The sequence below is a fragment of the Sphaerodactylus townsendi genome, linkage group LG06 (genome assembly GCF_021028975.2).
Source record: "Sphaerodactylus townsendi isolate TG3544 linkage group LG06, MPM_Stown_v2.3, whole genome shotgun sequence".
NCBI lineage: Eukaryota > Metazoa > Chordata > Lepidosauria > Squamata > Sphaerodactylidae > Sphaerodactylus > Sphaerodactylus townsendi.
Window position 1 is genome coordinate 26,515,366 of NC_059430.1, and position 25,035 is coordinate 26,540,400.

General features: G+C 45.3%; 1 protein-coding gene across 2 annotated transcripts; it reads right to left on the reverse strand.

Moving 5' to 3' along the window:
• Positions 1-2,271: 2,271 nt before the first annotated feature.
• SINHCAF (SIN3-HDAC complex associated factor) lies at positions 2,272-24,643 on the reverse strand. 2 transcript variants are annotated; one of them, XM_048500887.1, is made up of 7 exons: positions 24,513-24,643; positions 16,652-16,738; positions 11,077-11,224; positions 10,621-10,720; positions 9,092-9,218; positions 7,796-7,946; positions 2,272-5,192 (listed from the first exon to the last, which is right to left on the reverse strand). In XM_048500887.1, exons 3-7 carry the CDS (start codon positions 11,202-11,204, stop codon positions 5,030-5,032), a joined length of 669 nt encoding a protein of 222 aa, XP_048356844.1. In that variant the 5' UTR covers positions 11,205-11,224; positions 16,652-16,738; positions 24,513-24,643; the 3' UTR covers positions 2,272-5,029. The 2 variants fall into 2 exon arrangements, with proteins under 2 accessions (XP_048356844.1, XP_048356845.1); XM_048500888.1 differs by lacking the exon at positions 16,652-16,738 and having other exon boundaries at positions 24,513-24,637.
• Between the last annotated feature and the right edge of the window lie 392 nt (positions 24,644-25,035).

A 25,035-nucleotide genomic window follows, 5' to 3' on the forward strand; every position in this document is an offset into this window, starting at 1 on the left:
TTTATTATACAAATGACTCCATCTTGTGGTCCTCCCCTGTTATGTTGGACACTGTCTGTTAAATGCTCAATATGAGCTTCCTTCAATCAAGAACCATTGCTTACGACTGCAATCCTAAAAACACTTTCCTGGTGCTAATGCTTCCCAATGAATAAACTGAGATTTACCTCCGAGTTGGACCTACTCAGGATTGCTCTCAGTGCTTCTTTAAAAGACATGGGGCATTTCCTCACTCACAAGGATCCCCCCTATGCCATGCGCTGCTCTCAGCGCGCAACAATATCCCTGGTAGGCACTGGCCGCCCCCACGACGGTTGATCGGGTGGCGCTTGCTTTCTCCAGCTTTGTGATGCCGCCCCCTATGAGGGGGCGCTGCCGGTGTCGGGCTGGCTGCGCCGGTCGCCTGGCCGTCGTGGAGAGTGCAGGGGGACCCCGCGCTACTTGAGGAGAGTAGCGCGGGGCTTAAGGTAAGTGGGGAAAGGCCCATAGTTGTGCTCATGGACATGAAAACCTTGCAATTATTCAAGTGCTGAAATGGCTGCCCTTCACCCCTGCAGCTTTTTCAACACTTGAATTGTCTACGGGAGGGGAAACAAGAGTGTCATGTTGTGGGCTTAATCAGGATGGGACCTCGTGACATTTTAAAATGGCAGTATCTTTGTGCCAGAAACACCCAGTTTCAGAAACACCTTAAGTGCAAATAGGGTTTAAAAAGGAATCTGTGCTGAAGTGCTGGTGACTCTCCAAGCCTTAACAGGGAAATCTTTCCAGCAACCTCACAGTGCCACCCTAAGCAAGTGCACTTCTCTAAGCCCACTTACTGTGGTTATTTATTCATAAAATGTGTAAATTGCTTGTCCAGAAGCTGTTTTAGGTGGCTTGCAACTGAAACAATGGACATAGAAGGGTATAACTGTTTAGGATTACACTGCTCTTTTCCAACCTAGTAAAATATCAACAGGTTTCCCCCTTCTGATTGTATTCCAGTAATGCCCAATTTTTCAGGACAGCATGTGTATGTTATTGGGCTTGCTGTCTCTTACACAGCATATACTTTTCATAGAGCTAGACCCACCCCTTTCAAGCAAGCTCCTAATCCTCATGACCATAAACTTCAAAGCATAACAGAGAAAATACTGGGGTGTTGTGTGGTTTCCAGGCTGTATGACTGTGGTCTAGTAGCATTTTCTCCTGAGGTTTCTCTGAAGATGCCAGCCACAGATGCAGTGGAAACGTCAGGAGAAAATGCTACAAGCATACAGAGTTGTGAAATTTGATATGAGGATAATAGAAGAGTTGGATTTATATCCCCCCTTTCTCACTTGCAAGGAGACTCAAAGGGGCTGACAATCTCCTTTCCCTTCCCCCCTCACAACAAACACCCTGTGAGGTAGGTGGGTCTGAGATAGCTCAGAAGAACTGTGACTAGTCCAAGGTCACCCAGCTGGCGTGTTGGAATGCACAGGCGGCAGAGCAGGGACTCAAACCTGGTTCCTCCAGATTAGAGCGCACCTGCTCTTAACCACTGCTGCTCTTTATAATCAGTTCTCTCCTGCCTTTCCAGCCAATTTGAGAAAGGCAGTAAATGAGCTCAGCCAGTGTCTTGAGGAGGGAGAGACTGGAGAGCAAACAAGCAAGCTGTGAATTGAGTGTAAGATTCCCAAGATAGGAACAGATGTTCAGCATGTCCTGGTTGGGTTTTCATGCCCACTAAAGAAACAGACTCAGTCTGGGAGGATTTTGGACTGTTCTCTGACCTTGCATCTGAAGGGAAAACCTTTTAATCAGTGTAGGTTGGTATGCCAGCTGCAGCTGTTCCAGCAGAAAGCTGGCTTCATTGTTCAGATTGGGCTATTCTAAACACTCTACACTGCATTTAAAGGTGGCAAAAAAGCTTCAACTGGTCGAAAATGCAGCAAACACAAAAACATTATTTGCAATTCAACTACACCACCACCCCCTTTAGAACCCATAGTTTGCCAATCTGACTGCAATGGAAACCCCTTATTTGCCGAAAGCCCCCACAATAGCTGGTGGTAGGAAATAGGGACTGCACAAATAAGGCCCAGGTTGTTTTCACAGTAGCAAACTGGTTTGTCCTTGCATCTGAACCAAGCCGGTGTGCCCTCTATAAGAGCCAATGATTTTTTTTAAAGGAAATGTCCCAAACATTTATGCTGTTCTGAAGGTTCATACGCCTGAATGTGGTTCTCAGTAGTTCAATGGTCAATTCCAAGAGACATTTTTAAAAAACCCACTAGGAAAACTGTGTTTATTTTTCTAAACAAGTCTAAAGTTTAATTCATTACCCTAGCTTTTAAAAAAGTCTGGATTACAAGTGTATGAACAATATAAAAAAGTATAAAAACAGGTTCCATAGATTTCTACTACATTAATACAAAGTGCATAACTACATACAATTCATCTTGCATTACTACGCTGGGAGAAGAGGGAGAGGGAAGCAGTCTGCTGCTGGGGTCTAGTAATAAATAAATAAATACAGAAGTGAAAGAGATGAAGGAATCATACACTGTATCATCCTGAAGCTGAAAAGGAAGAGAGCCAATGACCCTTAGAATTCTAAAACAAACATTAAGCCGTTAGCAAAGACAACCAATTTTTTTTGTCTGCATCTTTAAGAGGTTAACAACTAAGCAAGACTGCTATGTAGCTAGTTAGTTGCACGTTAAAGGTCTATTTCGTCGTTCCTTTAGAACACAGGTGTCAAACTCACGGCCCTCCAGATGTTATGGACTACAGTTCCCATCATCCCCTGCCAGCATCATGCTGCGAGTCTGACACCTATGCTTTAGAATATTTCTCCTATTTACAAAAGGAGAGGGGGGGATTAGTGAGGACTCTTTAGTAGAACACAAGATAGCAAGTTAAGATCTTTCTCCTGACACAGCAGCTAAGATTTCATTGTTCAACAAAAGTAAAACAAGGTTTACATGTACTGCAGATCATACCGCCCACAAAACATAATCTAAATTCCCATACTCATCAAAACAAAATTAGGAAGTCTCTGAGTGAAAGCAGCAGCATATCCCTCCCCCTCCCCCAAAAAAGATAAAGCAGGCAGAACCCATTTTTGCCATCCATGTGAAGGGTATTTTTTTTTTTCAAATTTTGGAAATCTCAATTAAAAAAAGATTCTCTTCGGTTTGCCAGGTAGCACACAGGACTGCCATATACTACAATGACAGTGCTTCAAAATCCACTTTCCCCTCTTCGTTTGTCCTGGACTAAACTAGGGAATATAGGAGAGTTCTATAACTCAGGGGCTAGCCGACTGATCAAAGATCTGTCTTTAGAGAAATCGGTGGCTTATGGGGCAGGGATTTGAAATTTAACCAGACTGAAGCAGGGCCTAATAGAGAAAGAATGAAGTTACATCAGCAGCTCTGAGTTGGAGACTGAGCAGATGATTAAGAAATGGACTGAAGGCACTTCTGGGAGATGTGGGGAGAAATGGGTGCGTGGGGCATTTGGGCAAAGGGTGGTGCAGCAGGTAAGACAAAGGGCTAGTGATTCAAAAAAAGATAGGAGTTTCCTACAGCCTGTGATGACTCCTGAAACATGTAAACCATCTGATGCATTTTGTAAATCTGAAGGAAATGCCGTCTGGTTTTAAACGGCAGCCCTCAAAGGCAGCACTGTAGTGATAAGGAAAGGGAATGCCCCAGACACTTAGGCACACATTCATAGAGGGAATATGTACGAGAATCAGAAATCTTTTCTTGCACTGCTTATACGCAGCCTACCCCCAAGTCTAATTCTGCTTAAATCATGCTTTATAATAGGGGTTGGGACAATCATTACCCCAACGTTCTTTTCTGGGAGAAGTGAACACACAAGGTGGAAAGAGAAAATGAGTTTTTATAGGATGAGTATCTACAGCTCACCTTCATGGTCCTAGTGAAAATGGAGATAAGATTACCATTTTACTATCATTCAATGGTTAGAAACTGGATGTCAAAACAATGGCCTACAGGAATGGTCTTGCCAATAATGTAGACTGTTATTCCCACTCTGGGAATGTAGTTATTCATCAATTAGTCAAACTACAAAACTGTCACATTTTGCATACTTATCTCTAACGAAGCACTTTTTCCATTCAAAAAAGAACTATTTAATCAGAAGGGGAAGGACTTATATGCTGGGTGCTGATCAGATCTCACTGTCATCTCCCACACGAGTCCAATGTTATGTCTGTAAAGAGCGTAAAGCTCATAAATTAGCCCTTCCCCATTTCCCTGCAACTCTACACTCTCATCTTAATGCATCCAAACTGTGCACCTGTTGCAGGTGGAGGGAGAAAGTTTACTTGATTTGGAGCCACATCACTTCCCCTTGCTACAACCAGTCTTTGAACTTGTCAATTCAACCCAAGACTGACTGCAACCTCAGACCTGGCTCTCATACACACCCACTCTGCTAGGGCAGATCTATCCTCCATTGGCCATGTGGTCCAGAAAATGTGAAATGCCTTATCCTGGTGGAAGCCACAGTAATAAAAATGTAGGAATCCCTATCTTTACAACATATACATAGTAGGAAAGTCTTACATACAGTGGACAGACTTCTGTACCCAGGTCCATTGTTTCAAAAGTTGCAACAGCTACTGGCTATTTTAAGCATGCGCAATGCAAACTCTGTTGTTCGGACAGAAATATACACTACATACATATTTTAATTGTACAACAAAACTGAGCCTGGTGACCATTAGCCGCAGAACAGGTACGCGGCTGAACAGAGAGGTCTTTGCAGCAGCAGCTTAACTACGTGTCTCAAATCATCTTAAATATTATTTACAGTCTTTATGGAAGCGATATGAACAGGGTTCTGACTTAGTGGAAGTGGGGGAAAAAAGAGAGACCCAACAAAACCCTCAAACAGTTCAAGAGGAGAAAAAAAAAAGATGTCTTTTGGCAGCATAGCAGGTCTCCAAAGTGAGCCAAGGATCACATCCAAGCCATCCCAGAGAGAAAGAGGTTCCGTTTATAACATCTGCAATTAGCTATGGAAGTCACCACTCTTCCTGGCTGGGGATGGGTGGAGACTGGGGGCCTTGTGATTCAGGCTTCTCCGTGGTGGCCTTTTTGTTACTGCAGCAGGGTTTGAAGAGGTGAGTGTCTATAAGGACTTCCCCAAAGCGACCTTTGTAAATAATTCCACAGCACACTTTTTGCCTTCAAAGGAAAACAAAAGAGCATTAGGTAGAACGCCCACGCACACCACTAAAATTGCACAGATCATCACATTACAGCCATGTGGGGACTCAACCTGACTGCAAATGCCGAACATGGGACAAGAGGGATCTCAGAAGGGATTCTAACCTGTGTGACACTCAGTCCTAGTCAAAAGCAAAAGAAAAGTTTGGATTTATACCCCACCTTTCTCTCTTGTAAGGAGACTCAAGGTGGCTTACAAGCTCCTTTCCCTTCCTCTCCCCACAACTAGACACCTTGTGAGGGAGGTGGGGCTGAGAGAGTTCAGAGAGAACTGTGACTAGCCCAAGGTCACCCAGCAGGAATGTAGGAGTGCGGAAACACATTTGGTTCACCAGATAAGCCTCCGCCACTCAGGTGGAGGAGTGGGGGAACCAAACCCAATTCTCCAGATTAGACCCCTCTGCTCTTAACCACTGCGCCATTATGGCTCTCAAAAAGAAGGACACCAGTAAGGAATCCTTCTAAGAATAAGCCACAGCAGGTCAGCTGACCTCTACAGAAGTCTTCCAGGGGACAGCAAATGAGATGTTGGTGTGGATCTTCTCCATTTCAGCCTATCTCCACCCTGACAATAAGGCACACCTGACAGGTCAAAAAGCTACGCTACCCAAACATTTGATGTAGGCAAATAGCACATTTGTTCATGCCAACAAGGATTTTCATGTGGGCACACCCCACAAAAAGAATACTGGAAATATTAAGCGCAAAATGTGTGTTTAGTTTTTAGCATCCCAGAAGAAAAACTTCATTTTCCGATGTTTGAATAATTTTCACACAGTTCTCACCCTGAGTGTAAAGTTACAAAATAAGATGCTGTGTGTACTTAAAGACTATGCTGACAGTTCTTTTGATGGTAATTCCCACCCTAAACCTATACTCCTCTTTTTAAAAAACCACTGCAAAGCTAACAGGCTGGTAACATTCATTTAGGCACGAATAAAATTCTTTTAATTTGAGCCAAACCTATCGGGTGCTGGACAGTTTTATCTTATCTCTCTTGCTTACAAGAACTTGTTTTCTTTCTTCTCAGCACAGTCTCAAGGACAGACAGGCTGTAGCAGTTCTGTACATGGTACAACCTGCATGCTAACTTTTAATAATGTGTTTTATTTGCTATTATAATGTTTAACTAAATAGCTATTTTTACAAACTCAGTAATGTAATATTATATATTACAGATTTCCCTAAAAGAGCTTCTTGGGCAAAATGCATAGCGACTTTTAACTGAATAATAAAAAATATTTTACTTATTTTGTTCCATTGGCCTTGGCCTTATTATTACCGCATTTCCATGTGTGTTAACACAGCAAACTGCCAGACAGATTCCCCCCTCCCTCCAGGGATTGGTGCAATTGGTACCCTCCTCTGCTTCTGAGGCTGGATACAACTCACAATACCTCTCAAAGGCCTTGCTGTGACCTGTTGTCTTCCCTGGTGTGCCCAAAGTAAGCCTAGTAAATCAGTGTCACCAATTCCAAGTGTTAAGAAAGACCACACTAGAACTAAGGCAGCTAGCTGGAGCCACTTGTGGCTGCTCAGAAATGTTGCAAACATTTTCACCATAAACAGCAGATTTGCTGATCATTACACAGCAGATGGGATGCATGGTCTGTTGTTCCCAGACTTATGCTCCTCAGGACTTATGCTGCTCACGGCAACATCTTGGATAGCTCCACAGTCCTCCATGCACAATTCTGTGCTTTGTGACATGACCAATAGCAGGTTCCCAAACTTCCAGATTTTAGCTCAGGTATACATCAGAGAGCCTTGCTGGCCTACGCAGGCATTTTAGCTGACTCCCAAGTACAGAACAGACAGCTTATCTTGAAGCAAGATTAATGCGCATCAATACGACTGCTGGCTATCAACACGGCATCAAACATCAACCCAAAAGTGTATTACTGTCGCAGAAAAACAGCCCCAGCAATATGGCCTTGTTTTCAAGAGAATGTGACGCCTTGTGACTCAATCCATGCTCAGCATGCTATCCAGTTATTTTATCTATCAGCACTCTTAAGTGCCACATTTGAGTTATCACCTGTCTGCAACGTCCTCTCTAATTGCAGAGGGAACTGAAGCAAGAGAGCCTTGTAATTAAGAATACCCTTTATTGTGTTTCAAGCGTTTTAACATCCATCTAGCGTTCTGCTACCTCTGCCTGCTGCGTTTTTCTCTACATCTAGGGAATTGTAAACAGCTTGGCCTTGCGTTTTGGTTTTTTTAAAAAGTCACAGTTTTATGACGGTAAAACACTGCCTGAGCTCATTACAGCCTGGAAGCTAAGCAGAATTAACCATGGTTAGTACTTATATGGGAGACCACCAAGGAAGACCAGGGTTGCTATGCAAAGGAAGGCAATAGTAAACCACTACTGCTCACCTTTTGCCTTGAAAATCCCATGCAGGGTTACTATGAGTTGTGACTTGACAGCACTAAACTTTTATTATTACTATTGTATTTATTGTTATTGTATCAAGCTCACTGCTGGCATTTTAGAAACAATACATTAGCAATACTAATAATTATACAATGCACAGAGATTTTTTGAAAATTGCTTTCACCTTTTCCAGTATGTGAGATCTAAGAAGGAGAAGACAGGTGTGCGACTGGAGCCCGGAGGCATCTCAGCATCTGAGCCGTCATCCGACTGGTTGCTGTAGCAGGGCGACTGGGCTGGAGAGGCACTTGAGGTGGTGCTGTGGGCATCAGAGTCTGGAACAGGAAAGAGAATAATCACAGCACAGAACCCGGGTTCTCTCCCCTTCAAATGCACAAGCGTCTCACAGAAGTGTACTCAGGAATGAAGGGCTGCCTTGCTAATGAATCTCCCCTTTTAGAGGTTCCAGGGTAGGATAGGCTGCCTCTGGTGTAGCTGGGAAGACTGGGGTGGGGGTGGGGGAGAGAAAGGGTATCAAGACAGACGAAAACAGCAAAATTCTCAGTAGCACAGAGAAAACTGCAATGGAGCTGGGAGATGCTCAGCAGAGCAGACTCACAATGTCCCATCTGGTTGTAATGCAGAGCCAAACTGGGAAGAACAGAAGGAAGCCCCCCACCCCCTACTGGAACTGGGGTAAATTGCTCATCATCCTCCCCAAGTCTAAGAGAAGGGTAGTACAAAAACAGCTTCTAAAGAATGCCAAAGCCACAAAGCAAACCCTCTCACAGCTAGCAACAGGGCATCAGGACCCAAAACGTGTCCCAGGTTTGCTTCCCAATTCTATTCCTCTAATGTCCACATCCTGTAGCTCCTTACTTTAGATGAAACCTGTACTCTTACCATGTTTCTTCTCCAAGGAACCCAGGGAAATGTTAGTAGAATTATCCCACTTTTGTCCTTACGAGAAGTGGAGTATAAACTTCATGGGATTTTTAATGTATGTGCACAATGACCAATCAAAGAGGAGTTGTGTGTCTTGGAGCTGCTTATAAACTATTTGTTTCATTTTTAAAAAAAACTCACTTCAAGGCTTGGCTAGGTTTTACTTGTCGGATTTTTGTTGATTAGATAATATTTAAACAAATTGTGCTTAGAGTTTAAGTTATTGGAAATGTGTCAGCAACATTATAATTCAGAGTCCTCTGGCCAGACTCTTTAACAACTACAAAAAGAAAGTAATGCAAGATACCAACGTGGCAATTAAAATATATCCTGCAGGAATTATTAGGTAGCCTGATTAAGAAAGTTCTTACAATTAAATTTAAAAGCAGTGTATTCAAAGAGTCAGGAGGTCTTCCAGGGATGGCTCCTATCTGAAGGCTGCAAGTTGACGGGTAGTTGCAGCTATCTGGGATTTGGTGCCTTTGAACCATGTACTGATAAACAGAGAGATTTGTGGGTGCAGAAATCAACCTACTGTGTCGTTTCAATTCTTTCGGCAGTTTGTTTATTTGATTGCTCTTTATTCTGGTCCCAGAAAGTGTTTTCATCTTCTTTGGCTTCAGCGTCGTTTTAAGACTTGGTCCAGCTCTTATATCCACCACCTGAAAGACAGCCCCCAAAACACAGTTCCATCTGGCACCAGTTTCTGCACTGCATTTATTGGAATGTACCCAGCAGATCTGTTTTGTTACTGGCGATCCCTTCCTCTGGTGCAAAGAGCCTTCATACTAATGCCACATCCTCTTTGCATCAGGAAAAGGATCCTTGCCCCAAACAAAGCCACAAGATCCAATGCTGTAATCTACCCCCCCAGCAAACAGACAGGCTTAGGTGTCAGTTTATCCTGCTGACATTGTATGGGAAAGAGGTTCTATGGAACTGCACTTACATACCAAGGCTACAAGCACTCCACACTAATAAAACCCACTTCAACACAGTCCCAAGATTTTGTATCAAGATAATCTAAACCCTGTATAAAAAACCCCTCAATTCAGCCACCTGTATTAACAATGACAGTGTTTCAGGCTATAATCTTCCTTACTTTGCATAATATTTTCTACCATGCTTTTATCCTGTCCTATCTCCACAGAGCAACATCTGTGGCTCTTTCCCTGTTACATTTTGGGGAGCCACTTGATTTTTTATTTTTTTAAAAAGAGAAATTGTGCACACTTTATTGTAGAATTGAATTCTTAGAACACTTTGATATAGCGTTCTTTCAATGAACACCGCAATGGGATTTTATATACCGCAACTGAGCCCTTTGGGGGAGGGTAGTATATAAATTAAACATTCTATTCCATTTTACTATGGAACCAACAAAACCTACTTGCAAACAATTGCTAAAGTTTCTTATTCAGCATATGTGAAAGTTCAGAATTTTCATATAGAAATTTTAAGTTTTGATATTTTATGCTGATGATGTCTTTAAATTTTTATTTATGCTAGCATAGGTTGTTTAATTATGGATATACTGGGGTTTTTTTGCCTCAGGCATTCATTTTGAGAGGCAGCATCAAAATAACAGTTCTGTAACATCCATACTAGCGAAAGAACGAAAAGCCAGCACGCTGTTTCACATCATTATGGTTGCATCTAGTAAAAGTACTGAGTTCTCACGTATGGTTAAAGAGAGATTCTCTGCACCCCCAATTGCTTGCTGCCTGCCAATCAGATTTTATAAGCTGCCTTACACTCATCATTGTTGGTAAGAAAGGTGGCATAAAAATATTTTAACAAACCAATCAGTTCCTATCCTAATCTTTAGAAAGATTTCCAGCCTAGTGAGGGTGCTGAGAATCCCGTTTGAGACCACTACCTATCTCCATCCCAGAACTAGTTTCCAGGAGGCCCTGAGGAAAACTAAACTCTAATAATGTACAGCAGTGGTTCCCAACGTTTTTGATACAGTGACTGACAAACCCTAATTCATTTGGTACAGTGCCCTATCCAGGGTCAGCCCAAGTTTTCTGGGTGCTCTGGAATTAGGGATTGCAGACTCACATGATTCCAGTTCTTTTTCGATCCAGCTGGCAACTTCTTCCACCTTTTCACTAGCAGGACACAGGCATTGCATATATCTCCTGAGCGAGCTTCGTGCAGACTGTGAAGAAAAACACCTTGATTCAGTAGTTTGGCCTCCACTAGAGACAAATACAGGGGGAAGACTTTTGATTTGGCCCCTTTTTAAAAATGGGCTTTGTATGCGTGCCGGGGGGTGGGGCAGGGAGGAGATAGGACACATTCCACTTATATTAAAACTCAAGTTGTTGGTCAGTCAGTCTGTGGCCACTTGCTAAAACATTATCTGAGTTCTCTTAAACAGATGCCTTTTAGGAAAGTGAGAGCTTCGACCAGCCAAACTGTGTGCCGAAGCAACTTATCAAACCAGACCCAACTGTTCTCCCCACACTTCTTCGATGCTGGCAATATCACAACTGGCCCAGATGAAGCTCTTACCCGAAACAGTTCTGGAAGTCCTTCTCGTAACGCTTGCTGTCAGTGAAGCGAGAACTGGAAGACTTGGCTCTGCAAATACAGCAGCCCTCTAAGCTCCGGTACATCTTCGGCTTGTGGAACCCGAACATCTTCTCTTTCCTCTGTTACCCTGTAGAGGTCAAAAAAGAAAAAGCAAGATTGAACTTAGAACAAACAAGGAGGACCGGCTGGAAGGTTGCCAAGACCCCCCGCACCATGTGCAATTCTGGTAGTACATCAGTTTATAATAATGCTTGGAAGGAAGATGATAGATCGCGCCCTCTCAGCATCCTACTCCATCTTCCTTAAGGACAGAGGTCTCAAATGCAGTTCTGCTGATCACCAGCAGTAGCTTTTTCTTCCCAAGGCAGACGGCATCATAGCAAATTCAGTCTGACATGCAGCAAGGTGACCCAAACCACAACGCTTAACTTGAAAAGGCTCCCTCCCGACTTCAGATCAGACTTGTCACCTCAGCTTAACATAACAGGATGTAACCTGCAAAAAAACTCCTTTGGAAAGGGAATCCATGAGTTGGACCCAAAGAACCACAAGCAGAAGTCATCAGTTCTTTCCCACAAATTGCTACGAGAAACCTTGTTCAAGAATCTGCACAGTACTATAATGGTTGGATTCCACACACCAGTTTTTGCAGCCCCCCTCCCCCCCCCTCGTGCAAGAGGCTGCATGAGTAGAACTTCTTTTGATTTATTTTCCCTTTTCTTGCACGGCTTTCTAGCAGGAGGCATAAGCCAGTCCTTTTAGTGCACAGAGGACACCTGACAACTGTCAAGACGACACCTCTGAATCCAATTTGACATACTAAAACGGCACAGTTCCTCACTGTAATTTAACATGCAGCAAAAACACGCAGTCAAAAAAAATGGAGGAGCCCCAAGCCCCAGCACTCGCCCTTAAATCTCAATCAACCTCAAATTGAAAATCTGCTAACAGTTAATGCCAACTGTGGGTGGCAGAAACCTCCCCCTCCCAACTTGACGGCAGATCCCCATTCCCCCCAAACATTACTCTTCGAGTGAAATGTGTGTGCAAAGTACTGTAAAGTCACAGCTGACTTATGAAGACCCTGGAGAGTTTTCAAGGCATAGAGATGATTTGCCGTTGCCCGACTCTGCACAGTGGTCTCCCATCCAAACGCTTACCGGGGCTGACCTTGCTTAGCATCCAAGATCTGATGCCATCCATGTCAGGCCTTCTTGTGAAGTACCGTCACAAAAAAAGCCACTCCCATGGACAGAACTTTGTTACAATAGAAATTCAGTTATTCACAAGGAGTCAAGTTCATCACCACAAGTCCCCTTGAACTAGCTGCCCATGTTCCTGCTTCTATGTTATGTTCTCCTTAATTGGGAAATGAGGGAATCAATCCTTGTGCCTCAAGAATGCAAAGAATGTGCCCTCCACTAAGCTGAGTCATGTTCTGCCTTTAGGACCAGGTCACAGGGACCGTGTGTGTGTGTGTGTGTGTGTGTGTGTGTGTGTGTGCGTGCGCGCGCGCGGAAGAGAGTGTAACACTGAGGAAAGGGCATCTTCCAGGACAAAGTCAGCAAGAAGCTTGATCAGGTTTTTTTAATCCTCCTGTGAGCTACTGAAAGCTTTCGCCCAGTTTCTACAACTGATTTTCCATCTATCTCGGAGTAAAACTGTAGTAACACCAGGACTAAAACCAACAAGAGAATGGCTGACAACCCCCAAAGTGGGCAATCTCGACCAAAGACTGCAAAAATAGCTTTTGCTGGCTTACTGTGCTGGCGCCTCATCTGACCATGCGAGAAATGGTAATAAGAGGAGGATGCGGAAACAGGATGCATCCCACGGCAGAATCCTGTTTCACTCCATCGTCCTTCTCTTATCTCCCAACTCTTGTGCTACTGTCTCACTATTTATTTTTAGATGCTTTAAATCTACACCTACTGTGCCAGCAGTCACTCCAATTGTATCACACTCAGGCACAGCTTACCACCCAATGCTTGCGATGATGAGCAGGCTTATCAAGTCCCACTGCACTCGTTGGCATGTTAAGACCAACACCAAACACACAGAGTACTGATCTCAACATTCCTTGCACAGCGTGGTGTAGTGGTTAAGAGCAGGTGGATTCTAATCTGGAGAATTGGGTTTGGTTCCCCACTCTTCCACCTGAGTGGCAGAGGCTTATCTGGTGAGCCACAAGTGTTTCCGCACTCCTGCATTCCTGCTGAGTGACCTTGGGCTAGTCACAGTTCTTCAGAACTCTCTCAGCCCGAAATACTTCACGAGGTGTCTGTTGTGGGGAGAGGAAGGGAAAGGAGCTTGTAAGCCACCTTGAGTCTCCTTACAGGAGAGAAAGGTGGGGTATACATCCAAACTCTTCTTCTTCTTACCAGTTCTATATTCTCTCATCATTAAATGTCACTTTAAGAATCAGATACTCAAGAGGTTCTTCTTTCTTTTTTTCATGCTAAACTACTTTCCGACACTGTGGGGTCAAATTCACAGAAATGAAGTCCCACAGGATTTTGCAAACATGGTTCAAATTATTTGCGTGAAAGCGTTTATTTCACGTCAAACTGTTTTTCATGTCGAACTGAGAATGGTTTTGCCACGCCTGAAGTGGAACTGGAGGAAGAATACCAGACTGGAATTCAAAAAGTGGCACCCATCTACACTTTACATCTACTACATGAATACCGGATGGGGATAAGTTTCTGGGTTGCAGTGTGTATTAGGAACTTTTTTTTTTTACAGTAAAGAGTATCTCAGCAGTGGAATCGGCTGCCTAGGGAGGTGGTAAGCTCCCCCTCACTGCGGGTCTTCAAGCAGCAGTTGGACAAACACTTGTTAGGGAAGTTTTAGACAGATTCTGCATTGAGTAGGGGGCTGGGCTAGATGACCTATATGGCCCCTTCCAACTCTAGGATTATAACAAACTACTTTCTGGTTGCAAACCCATGAGGCCAGAAACTATCCGATGCCACTGAGTTAGAAGCCAGTTCATGAAATGTCTTTGCCAAGCCTGAAGTAGAACTGGAGGAAGGATACCAGCAGAGGTGGGATCCAGCAGGTTCTCACAGGTTCCCGAGAGTAGGTTACTAATTATTTGTGTGTGCCGAGAGGGGGTTACTAATTGGTGATTTTGCCACGTGATTTTTGCCTTAGTTGTGCCCCTCCTCTCAGCAGTAGTGCACAGAACTTGAAGCAGTCTAGCAGGAGGTGCACCGGCGTGCGTGGCAGCCTGCGCCTGCATGCATTCGTTTCCTGCCCAAGGACCGGCGCAGTGGCTGTGTTCTTGCCACAGCCCTGCCCAGGAATGCTCCGCCCCTGGAATGCCTGGCCCCGCCCGTCTTGCCCCGCCCAGCCCCATTGGCTCTACGCCACAGTTTGAATCCCACCACCATGGGAACCTGTTACTAAAATTTTTGGATCCCACCAGTGGATACCAGGCTGGGATTCAGTCCATGTGCCACTATCAGGCAACGTCAGCCAGACAAGCCAGTACAAGGAGACCAGGGCCAAACAAGTCTGCTTGCACAAACACCTTACAATGGGTCAGGGGACCGCTAAAAAAACCTTGCTTGTTAGCTAGAGCAGCTCAGGAGTCCTGATTTTGCTGAGTACAATCTAGTTTTCATGCAGAAGAACAAGGTGGAAAAACAATTTGTGTTATCTAAAATGATGAAAGAGAACGCTTTTTCTTAAAACATTTGCAGGGCAGGGTAGAGAACAAGAATCTAACCTTCCACCCATAGAGAGATGGAGAACACAAAATTTGCTACACTGTTTCGCATCAGACAGAACAAAAATGATAATTACAAAAGTAATTACAGTCACGTTATCATCCAGCTGTGCAAAAAACAAGGGGGAGCACAGCGCAGAGGTAAAAGTTGAAGGAGATTAAAAACACAAACAAGAACAGACTATGGAACCAGCCATCCAATAATGTGATTGCTAAGCAGCTGTCTGAGCTGTTTTTAAATATTCACACAGGATCCAGATTATATCACACTCACCATAGCAGCCAGAGTACAAAAACACACAAAAGAAAACACTGGCCTCCCAAAACTTTACAAACTAAACTTTTTACCTCTGAAAGTGGAAATGGAACTGATACTGATCCCATTCCTGATTTGTTATTATCTGTTTGGAAAGTTTATATGCTGTTTTCCAAAGAATTTTAAAATCAAAAACAACAACAAAAACCTTAAACCACAACCAGAAAAAAACAAGTATAAGATAAACTAGTCAGGTCCTATCTCCACACTATCACAACTGGAATCGTGCTGCTAACAATACTCTACCTTTGGTCCTGAAGTCTATGGTTTACCATAAAGTTTTAGCTGAAAACTAGAGTGTCACTGGTGAATTTCCCCATTTTGCACCCACTGCCTAGCTAAGCGCTGGTGGGAATGCCTGGGGGGGGGGGGGGGGGGGTGGTGTCGTAGCAGAATTCTTGCCAAAGCATGAGACTTGGCAACCCTTAAACAGTATAATACACACCAAACAGACTAAACCAATATAGATAAAACAGCTGGGGGGCATCCTTATTTAAAACCATGGGTTAAAAAAGAATGGATGTTGTGGGTTTTCCGGGTTGTATGGTAATGTTCCAGTAGTGTTTTCTCCTGACTTTTCGCCTGCATTTGTGGCTGGTATCTTCAGGAGAAAATGCTACTGGAGCATGGCCATACAACCCGGAAAACCCAAAACATCCTAGTGATTCTGGTTGTGAAAACCTTCGACAATACATAAAAAAGAATGATTTATTACCTAAAACAAATGTCTTCCCTTGTGATGACTACCTGATATCTACAGGAAAGCAAGGTAGGTGGGTAGGTTAGAATCACGAGGGAGGGAATTTCAAAGTAAGGTAGCCACCACTAAAAAAAGTCATGGCTCCGGTCACCACCCACCTCTCCTCTGCAGGCAGGGGCACACAAAGACCAGTGCTTTAGAAGTGGGCCCTAACTGGTGGTCAGTGGGCCCTAACTGGTGGTCACAATATGAGCACGGGTGATCCTTCAGATACCCTGGCAGAAAGCTATGCAGGACCCTACAAGCAAGAACAGATATTTAAATAGTGCCCGCAAACAGGCAGGCAGCCAGTGCAGATCTTTCAGCACAGCTGGTTCTTAAATCTAGCCCCCAAGAACAGCCTGGCTGCTAAATTTTGGATCAGTCTGTTAGGACTTTGCTAGCCCCATGTGTATGTTGGAGGCAGTGGGAAAGTATACTGCCTCCCATCTCTTTTTACAGGACTACTCAAGGCTCAATGCAGATTCACAGTAATCTCTGCACTCACCAACCCATTTTGGTGCTATTCACTGATTCATAGAGTTGGAAATTCATCCCATTTTCATACTACAGCTACCATACCTTGTAAAAACAATTAGTCCTGAGTCTCCAAACACCCCCTGGCCATTCCATCACATGCTCAGAAAGCATCCCAGAACCTGTTGCCGGATGCTGCTATAGACAGAGGAATGCAGATGGCAGCTACCTGGCATGCTAATACCTGTAACAGAGAGTTTATAGACGCTCACATAAGTGTTAGACATACCTTGAATTATTCAGATCTATTTCAGCCCACACCAAGAATGGCATAAATGTCAGTTCTCCTCTCAGTCGTGCTATAAAGACAATTAACCTGTTCCAAGTAGAACATAGAAAAAGCCAGAATTAGAGTTCCTTAGCCATGGTGTAAACTGATACTGCTTTTCTATCTTTGAAGTAGTAATAGGATAGATGCCTTCCGCCATCCCCAGTAAACATGCATTTGCAAAAGACAAAGGAAGGAAAAACAACCTTTGTGGCATAAAGTAAAAATATTTCACTACTGGAAAGAAGAGATTTGCTTGGTCTCAGATATCTCCCGAACATTAGAACCTAGCCCCTATGACCATCCAAGCAGAATAACAATAAAAATACATTAGGGTCCCTATGACTGTTTATAAAGCACCTTTAAATATCCCAAAGGCACTTGACAATCTTTCATTCATAAACAACCTAGTAAGGTAGGCCATTTAAAAACTAACAAAATGGTCAATGCCCATGGAAGTGATATGGAGTTTAGATTTTAATGCACTCTGATGATAAGAGCATCAAAAACTGGAATTACAGTTAGATGGGAGGGAGACTCACAAATCGGGTTGGGGCAGAGAACAGCAGCAAAATCCACACTCCCAACAATTCCCCTTTCATGATTCTTAGGGACAAGAACTGGTGCGCCTATCTTCACAGTGTAAAGACTTTCAGCTGCCCTCAATATTCCAAGATCCAGGAGAATATTCAGTTGCAACCATGGGTTTGGCTTCTTTTTTGTTGATATACAACAGTTACATTTTTGTGCATGCCTAGGGAGACCTCTGCAGATGGAAGGACCCTTCATTTGTCTGTGAGTGCCACGGTCTTACTGCTTTTATGACCGGAACAGGGTAGGGGTACAGCCAGTTAGTGAAACTTCCAAACCACGATCCATTCCAAAAACCTAGTGCACTTTCAGTCAATCAGCCTACAATCAAGTTTACCTTTTACAAAGTATGACCACAATTGAAACAAGGATGTGTGAATAAATCTGGGGCGCTTTAATTAAAAACAGGAATTGATTGAGGTGAATGAACCGACGCACATCTGAAACTGGCCAAAATTGAAACTGGCAGTCCAATTTCCGCCAGAACAATGAGATTTCTTGTCCATTTAAAAATTAAACTCGCACTGCAAGAGTCCAGTATTTCCGCAACACATTTCCATCTTGCTATTTTTGTGCATGTGGGTTGCAGCTGATTGCTCCCATCAGCCATGCATCGGGCAAGATCAAACAAAGCCTGAACTACAGGACATAAAAATGTGCAAAAGTATTAGAGGCCTTTTCCACCAACCGCCTTGGGCTCAGGAATTTGCTCCCTCCTCCCTTGAGGTGACCTTTGCCGCCTTCTGGTCACAGTGAACAGCTTCTGTTCCACCATGAATCCCTTAGAGGTAGGAGGCACGGGAGAGAAAAACATTGGTTCGCTAGTTAACTTTTATTAGACTAATATTGAGCCAAGCAATTTACACTCTGAAGTTTGTCAAGACTTCCACACAGACTTAGCAGGTCACCTGCCCAACACTCCTCATTTTTAGTCCAACTTAGCAGAGGTTCTTTCATACAGTCCAGCTCACTGAAGCCAGTATTATGTAGTGCCTAGACTTCCGTTCAAATCCCCACTCTACCAAGGAAGTTTGCCTTGGACTAGTCTCTCTCTCTCCCTAGCCTACTTGTGAGGATAAAATAAAGGAGACGAGAACAATGTAAGCTAATCAAGTCACTTCACACTGGAATGAAAAGTGAGGTATAAGTAAAAGTTGGACAATGAAGAAGGCTGACAGGAAGAAAGTTAGTTCCTTTGAAAATGGACTATTGGAGGAGAGTTTTTGAGATATCATGGACAGCCAGACAAATAAGTGGGTTCCAGATCAAATCAAGCCTGAACTGTCCCTAGAAGCTAAAATTACCGAGGTTGCTGTACTTTGGTCACATTATGAGAAGGCAAGACTCACTGGAAAAGACAACAGTGCTGGGAAAAGTTGAAGGCAGAAGCAAAAGAGGAAGAACCAACGCCAGATGAATTGACTCAGTCAAGGGAGCCACAGTCGTCAGTCTGCAAGACCTGTTCAAGACTGCTAACAATAGGATATTTTGGAGGTCATTAATTCATAGGGATGCCATAGATCGGAAGTGACTTGATAGTGTTTACACAAACATAGTACTAGCAATGAATACGTATTTCTTCCCACTCCACTAATAGTGTATTTCTTATTTTTTTAATTTCAATTTTTTTCAATAAGCCTTTAATGGCATATAGAACATACAATATAAATACAATTAAAATTACTAGATAAAACTTCACACTGGATCATAAGTTCAGTTCGCAAACCTCAGCCAGAAACTTTGCCACTGCGAGACCACAGTCAAGGTCATTACAGTTTAAGAGCATATTTACTTTATCAAGCTCTGTAAGGGTTTTCATGGAGTCAATGATTTGTAATAAGCTGGATCTTGGATTCTGGTAAAGTGGGCAGTGGAGGAGAATGTGCGCAATGGAATCCAACTGCCCTGGACTGCAGGGGCAAAGCCTCTTATCGTTTGGTAGACCCTTGAGTCTTCCTCTATGGAGCGGGGATGGCATAATGTTAAATCTAGCCAGCATGTAGGCTCTCCTATAAAGTGTATTTCTTATTAGATAACATTTACGTCAAAGTCCTAATTTCATTACACACCAACAGAGATGTATTGGCATGTTGAGATCTGACATCCTAGAACTCGCACAAAGCATGCAACACCAGGCCACATCATTAACTGTTCACTCCTACTGGGGTGTATGAAACACAGACTTATACCAGCCAGCATGGCTAAGAACCCAGGATGCAGTTAGACAGGTGAAGATGCTGCTGTGCAGGTAAGAACAAGATTGACCCTCAGTGGCTGAGATTCGGGTCAGGTCACCAGAAACTATAAGTGAGTTTAGCGCCCAACTCCAATGGTGTAGAAGTAAAATGCCACTCTTGGGGGTCCTGTTCCAGTGAGGGGAAAGTGTCTTCTACATACAACACTGGGAAGTCTCGCTGTCACTGAGAGGAAACCCATGGTATACAGACATGTGTGAACTCAGTTTATGTGAACAGAGTTAAAGAAATGCTTTTTGGATTGCACAAACTTTCCCTCCACACCCATCAGCCCCTACTGTTTTACTAGTATATAATCTACACATATATTCTGCACAGATGTGTTTTGGGGTGCCCCAGGAATTCTATGCATAAAAGTACCTTGGTCCACTTTTAGACTCATTGCCTTGGTCGCTACCTTAAATCCCACCTACCCTCCACTCTCCACCCAATCAGATGCTGGCTTGAAACTTCCACAAAAGATCATGCCAACCATCATGGTCATCACTACAGGCAGATATCGCATCCCATCCTGTGGGAGAGAAAGAGAGGAATGTTTCATCCCACACCCCCAATAACCTGGGAGGTAGGATCAGTTCATACGTGCATCCAAATTACGCGACTTTGAGCTAAATGTGGGAACTCACTCATGGCGCCTGAGAATATGTGAAGGATCTCCGGCATTTGATCTCATTGTATCAATCACCTCATCACTTGTGGCTGCACTAAACACGCCAGACGTGTGTTGTGGGAGGGCCTTAATTTTATTTTATTTGCCATCAAGTCACAGCTTACTTATGGTTACCCCTTGAATTTTTCAACTCTGACCCAGATAAACCAGGATAGTCTGAACTTCTCAGACCTCAGAAGCTAAGACAGGCTGACCCTAACAAGTATTTAGATGGGAGACCTCCAAGGAATACCAGGGTTGTGAGGTCGAGGCAGGCAACGGCAGACCACCTCTAAAAGTCTCTTGACTTGAAAACCACACTAGGTGTCACCATAAGTCAGATATGTCTTGATGGCCCCCCCAAAATATCAAGTGTGGTTTCCCATTGCCTGCATCTGTATCACAATTCTGGTATTCCATTGTAGTCTCTTTTCCACCCTGCTCAGCTTCTGAGATCTGTAAGATCAGGCCGGCCTCAGTTATCTAGGGCTAATTTCTGTTTTTTTAATACCCCTCCATCCATGAGGTCCACACATGTGCAGAGAAATATAAAAAGAAAGGGTTGGACAGTTGTAGCCACTGGCAAATTGGTTGGGGATGAGTGTTACAGACGTAGAAGAGAATGAAAGTAGTCAAAGCTCCTTCGAGAAAGTCATGTTTATAAACTTGGGAAATGACTTGATGGTGGGACAGGAGTGGGGTGAAAGTCAAACAATTGAAAAAATTCACTGGAAGGGGACCAAATTCACTGTTGTGATAGAAACACTACTACTATCTCCAAGTAGTTGAGGTGGGAAGGGCTATTGGGGGGGGTATGTTGGAAAAGAGGCTATAATATGGATATACTTGTTATCATAGGTATATTGATATAATGTCCTTTATCTTGCAATTTCAGATGTGATTAGATTTGTGCCTTTAAGAGGAATTGATGGATAAAGTTAAGAGAACCAGAGGCCAACTGAGACCAGCAAGCTAACTTCAGGGCAGGCAGAGAATGACTCCTCCTGTGAAAATAGAAAAAACACGAAGAGACCCCTCTGAAAGCCCACAGAACAGCCCATGAAAAGCCCGGAGGTAAATGCACAATGGGCCAGAGAGATGTAGATTCATATCACAGAGGTAGAAAATGAGGAAAAGCACATTTAATGTGATGTCAAGAACAACCTGGAACTTCTTTCACGTTTGGCCATGTGCTTAAGGGAGAGGAACCACAAAACCGTAACAGAAATAAATCAAGCCACTGCCTTGAAAACAAATTTCTGACAAGTACCTGCAAATAAAGACCGGCAGCACCAGCCTACATACACACTCAGGGCCAAGAACAAAGACCACCCACCCGCCGCCACTTCTGCAAAAGACGACCTACTTTTCAAAACAGTCCATAATGATCAGGTAGACGTGGAGCTCCAGCACTTCCGTAGAGGCAGGCAGCGAGCAGATCCCCATGTGCGAGGGGGGTTCTGCTTGCCCAAAACACACACCCACCCACCCAGCGCAACTCAAGAGGTGCAAACAGCAACAGGACCCAGTCCTAGCAAATTCGCATTGTAGGAAAGCCGCCTTTCCCCTTCCAGGACCAGTCATCGCCACGAGGTCTCCTAGAGAATGCCCAGTCTTGCCAGGGAACTACAGGGAGACTTTACAGTTAATCATATTGTTGTTTTCCCGGGCATGGTTCGATGATCAAAGAGCCTGCCCAGGCGGTGCAAGATGTGTGTGCGCGTGCAGAGAACGCACTGAATTGCTGCACTAAGCACATCACTCACGCACAACCAATGCAAAGCGTTAAACAACACGGGCAGGCCACGGAAGCGACTCAGGGCAAACGCCCGGTTTTATTCCCAATTCCTATTTTCACCCTAATGGGCGGTTCGTGTAGGGCTGGCCCGCTTCGTGGGCCGATGAGAACGACCCTCCTTAATCTCCCCAGCGCTACTGGTGGCCAGTAATCCCCGCAGAGCCTGCAGCGGTCGGGGTCTCCGCTGTTGTCACGCACTGCCCCGACACGCCCCGCTCCCCCTCCAACCCATCAATAGCAGAGTGACGCCAAGAAGAACGGCGCAGTTTTCCAGTCTGCAAACGAAGTTTAGGAGCCACAGGACAATGCATTTGCATTGTATCGCCTTCACCCCGCACACCTGCGGGTGCACTGGGAGGGAAGAGCGGGAAATGGAAAGGGATTAGCAAAGTTTTACTTTCTGAACAAAAGGAACTTCAAAGCGGTCCCGCACCTCCCCGCAGCATTTCCTGGAAGGACACCGTCTCCCTCCCGCGAGCTCTTGCTGCTGCCCCGGCAGACGTGCACGCGATCTGCCCCCGCTACCCGGGTTCCTGTTGCAGGCTTTTGTCCTGACGTCATTCAAGGGGGTACAAACACGGGGGGTGCAAAAAGGGCTTCAAGAGGACGCGCGCGAGAGAAAGGGGGCAAAGATGTGTGCAAAATGCTCCAATGATAATTCACGGCCGCCGGTGGCCCCGCAACAGCCGCGTGGGGGTCCGTCACCCCCCCCCCCCCCACGGCGGAGGTGTGGCTGATGGGACAATCCGCTCCGGCGGAGTCGCTTCCTGCCTGTGGAGACACCCGACACGCCTCCCTTCTTCCAGGCGGATAGCGTGGTGCCTTCCACGGAAGAACGACTGTGGGCGCGCGTTTAAAGTTTAACCACCCACCCCACGCAAGAAAGTCTCGAGAAGCAGCTGCTTTGTAACGACAGGCCCCTCTTCCCCCGGCTGGGCTGCAGTGCACCACAGGGTCGGAGAGTATAAGCCGCCGGTATTCTACAAACCTCCCCCCCCCCCCACCCACTTGCAGAGCTCGGCAGCCACATGCTATATAAGCCCTTTGTTTTCGCTTTTGCTCTCCGCCGCTGCCTAAGGGAGGGAAAACAAGGCTCCGCCGGACCGCGCGGGCTGCAGTATCCTCGAAATTAAGATGGCATTTACTGGACGCCGGATCGAGGAGAAGGGTTCCTGATCCACCTTGGAGCAAAACAAACCGCACATTGGGGTGGGGGGGAGGGAGGACACACAGCAAGGCGGGGTGGAAGTTGAGCTCAAAGTTAGACACCACGGATGGCGAGGCTTTTTTTCCAACTTTGGAAGTCGCAACTCTCCACCTGGCCCGGTCTGTCTGCGAGACCCGCTTCGATCCATATAAACAGAGCAAAAGGAGCGCAACGACCTGCGAGGGAGCAGAGAGCACGTGTCGTTGTCAGCAAGATCTTGCCCCATCATTAGGTCGCTCCGGTGTGTGCGTGGCGGGGGGTGGGTGGGTGTTGTTCTTAAATAGCCCATAAAAGACACAAATGTTCCACACCGCCATCCCAGGCTACTGTCTGCAGGTCCTCACCCCCTCCACCCGGATTGACACCACCATGGCCGGCATCCGCGGCCTTGCCCAATGCAACAAGCCCCCTCTCGGCTCGATCTACAGGTGTATTGTTTGCAGAGAGAAAGAACCCGACTCCCGGGAACGTTCCAAAACGGAACGTTCCTGTCGTTAACATTCCGGTGCTTCCAAGCCTGCGCTGGCTGACCCGACCTCGAAGTGTTTTCAGCAAATCTCCCCCCCCCCTCCGCCCCCTTTGGCTTCCCATTGTCACCAGTCCCACGTCCACGATGGTAACGGACGGCACAAATCTGGCCGCCGCCAGGGTCGAAGGAAGCCGCTGCTATTCCGAATCCGGTGTAAAAGACAAGGAGACCGCGCTGGCGTGGAAGGCTCAGCAGCGCTGCAGGTATCATTTCGTCTTCTCGCCAACTTTTCAAACTAGCCGTTTTCAACTCACGGAATGAAGCGTCGGAGAAGAGGGCCGCCCCAGCCTTCTCGATAACCATTGCACACAATTATTGCAGAATGAAAATACTGATTTTTGGGGGTGGGCTCTTCCGCGCGTGAGGTTCAAACGGCTTCGAACCTGTCTTTTTTTTAAACCACCACCTAATCCAGCGGCTATTTTTTTTCTCAGACACACGCCTGAGTTCACTTTTGAAAAAGTCCATGTCACTCGCCGCATGCTCGACCTGTAACAATGCAGCCAGCGCTTTCGATCCGGCAAATCCGCTTCCCGCCTCCTTTTCCAACATTTTTAGTTCCGAGTCCAACACATTGCAAAGAAAAAACACCTTACAAACTGCCCCGTCTACGCACGAGTACTTTCCACACATATGGAAAAAGACTATCTTGGTTTTGGAAAAACAACAACCCGATATGCTAATTTAAAAGCAAGAAACTTGTCCAACCGGTGCTCCGCATCTTTGCCGGCTTCTGCCTTTTTTCTTATCTCCCGATGCAACAACAACAAAACAACAACATTAAAGCACTTACCTCCGACAAATAGCGTGCTCGTTGCTCTGATGCGCGCGGCGCTCTTCCCACCCCTCCTCCTCCCCGCCTTCCTCCGCGCACCCTCGTTGTCGAGCGCCTGTTGTCTGGATGGATGTTGTCTGGATGGATGCAAGCGCCGGACTCATTGGCTTCACTTCCCTTCGATCTGCGCCTGCGCCGTTCCCACGGCTCGTTTCTCCTCAATCGAGCTCTTTTGCATACGCGCAACATTGTCCTTTTAAGGGAGAGAAGGGCCGAGCGAGACGGCCGGCGGAGAGGGGGAGGGACGACTCATTGTGACGCCACAGATGACTTCACACGCGCGCGGCGCTCGGGCTGCAGCTTGGCCGACAACAATCGCAGCGGCCGGTGATGCCCGAACTGCAGATGGGCAGAGGCGAAGCAGCACAGGCGGTCCCCTGCAATTGCTTTTGGGATGCTTCCTGTCTTTGGTGTGCACGCAGGTGACCTTGTGGGAGGATGCGTCCCCCTCCTAAGTTCCTTGAGTTGGAACAACTTTTAG

Coding starts and splice junctions, on each gene's coding strand:
- SINHCAF (XM_048500887.1), bottom strand. CDS start 11,204: ATGTTCGGGTTCCACAAGCCGAAGATGTACCGGAGCTTAGAGGGCTGC. Junction 9,219..10,620: donor CGAAAAAGAACTGGAATCAT/GTGAGTCTGCAA, acceptor GCTGTCTTTCAG/GTGGTGGATATAAGAGCTGG. Junction 5,193..7,795: donor GATCTCACATACTGGAAAAG/GTGAAAGCAATT, acceptor TTTCCTTTGAAG/GCAAAAAGTGTGCTGTGGAA.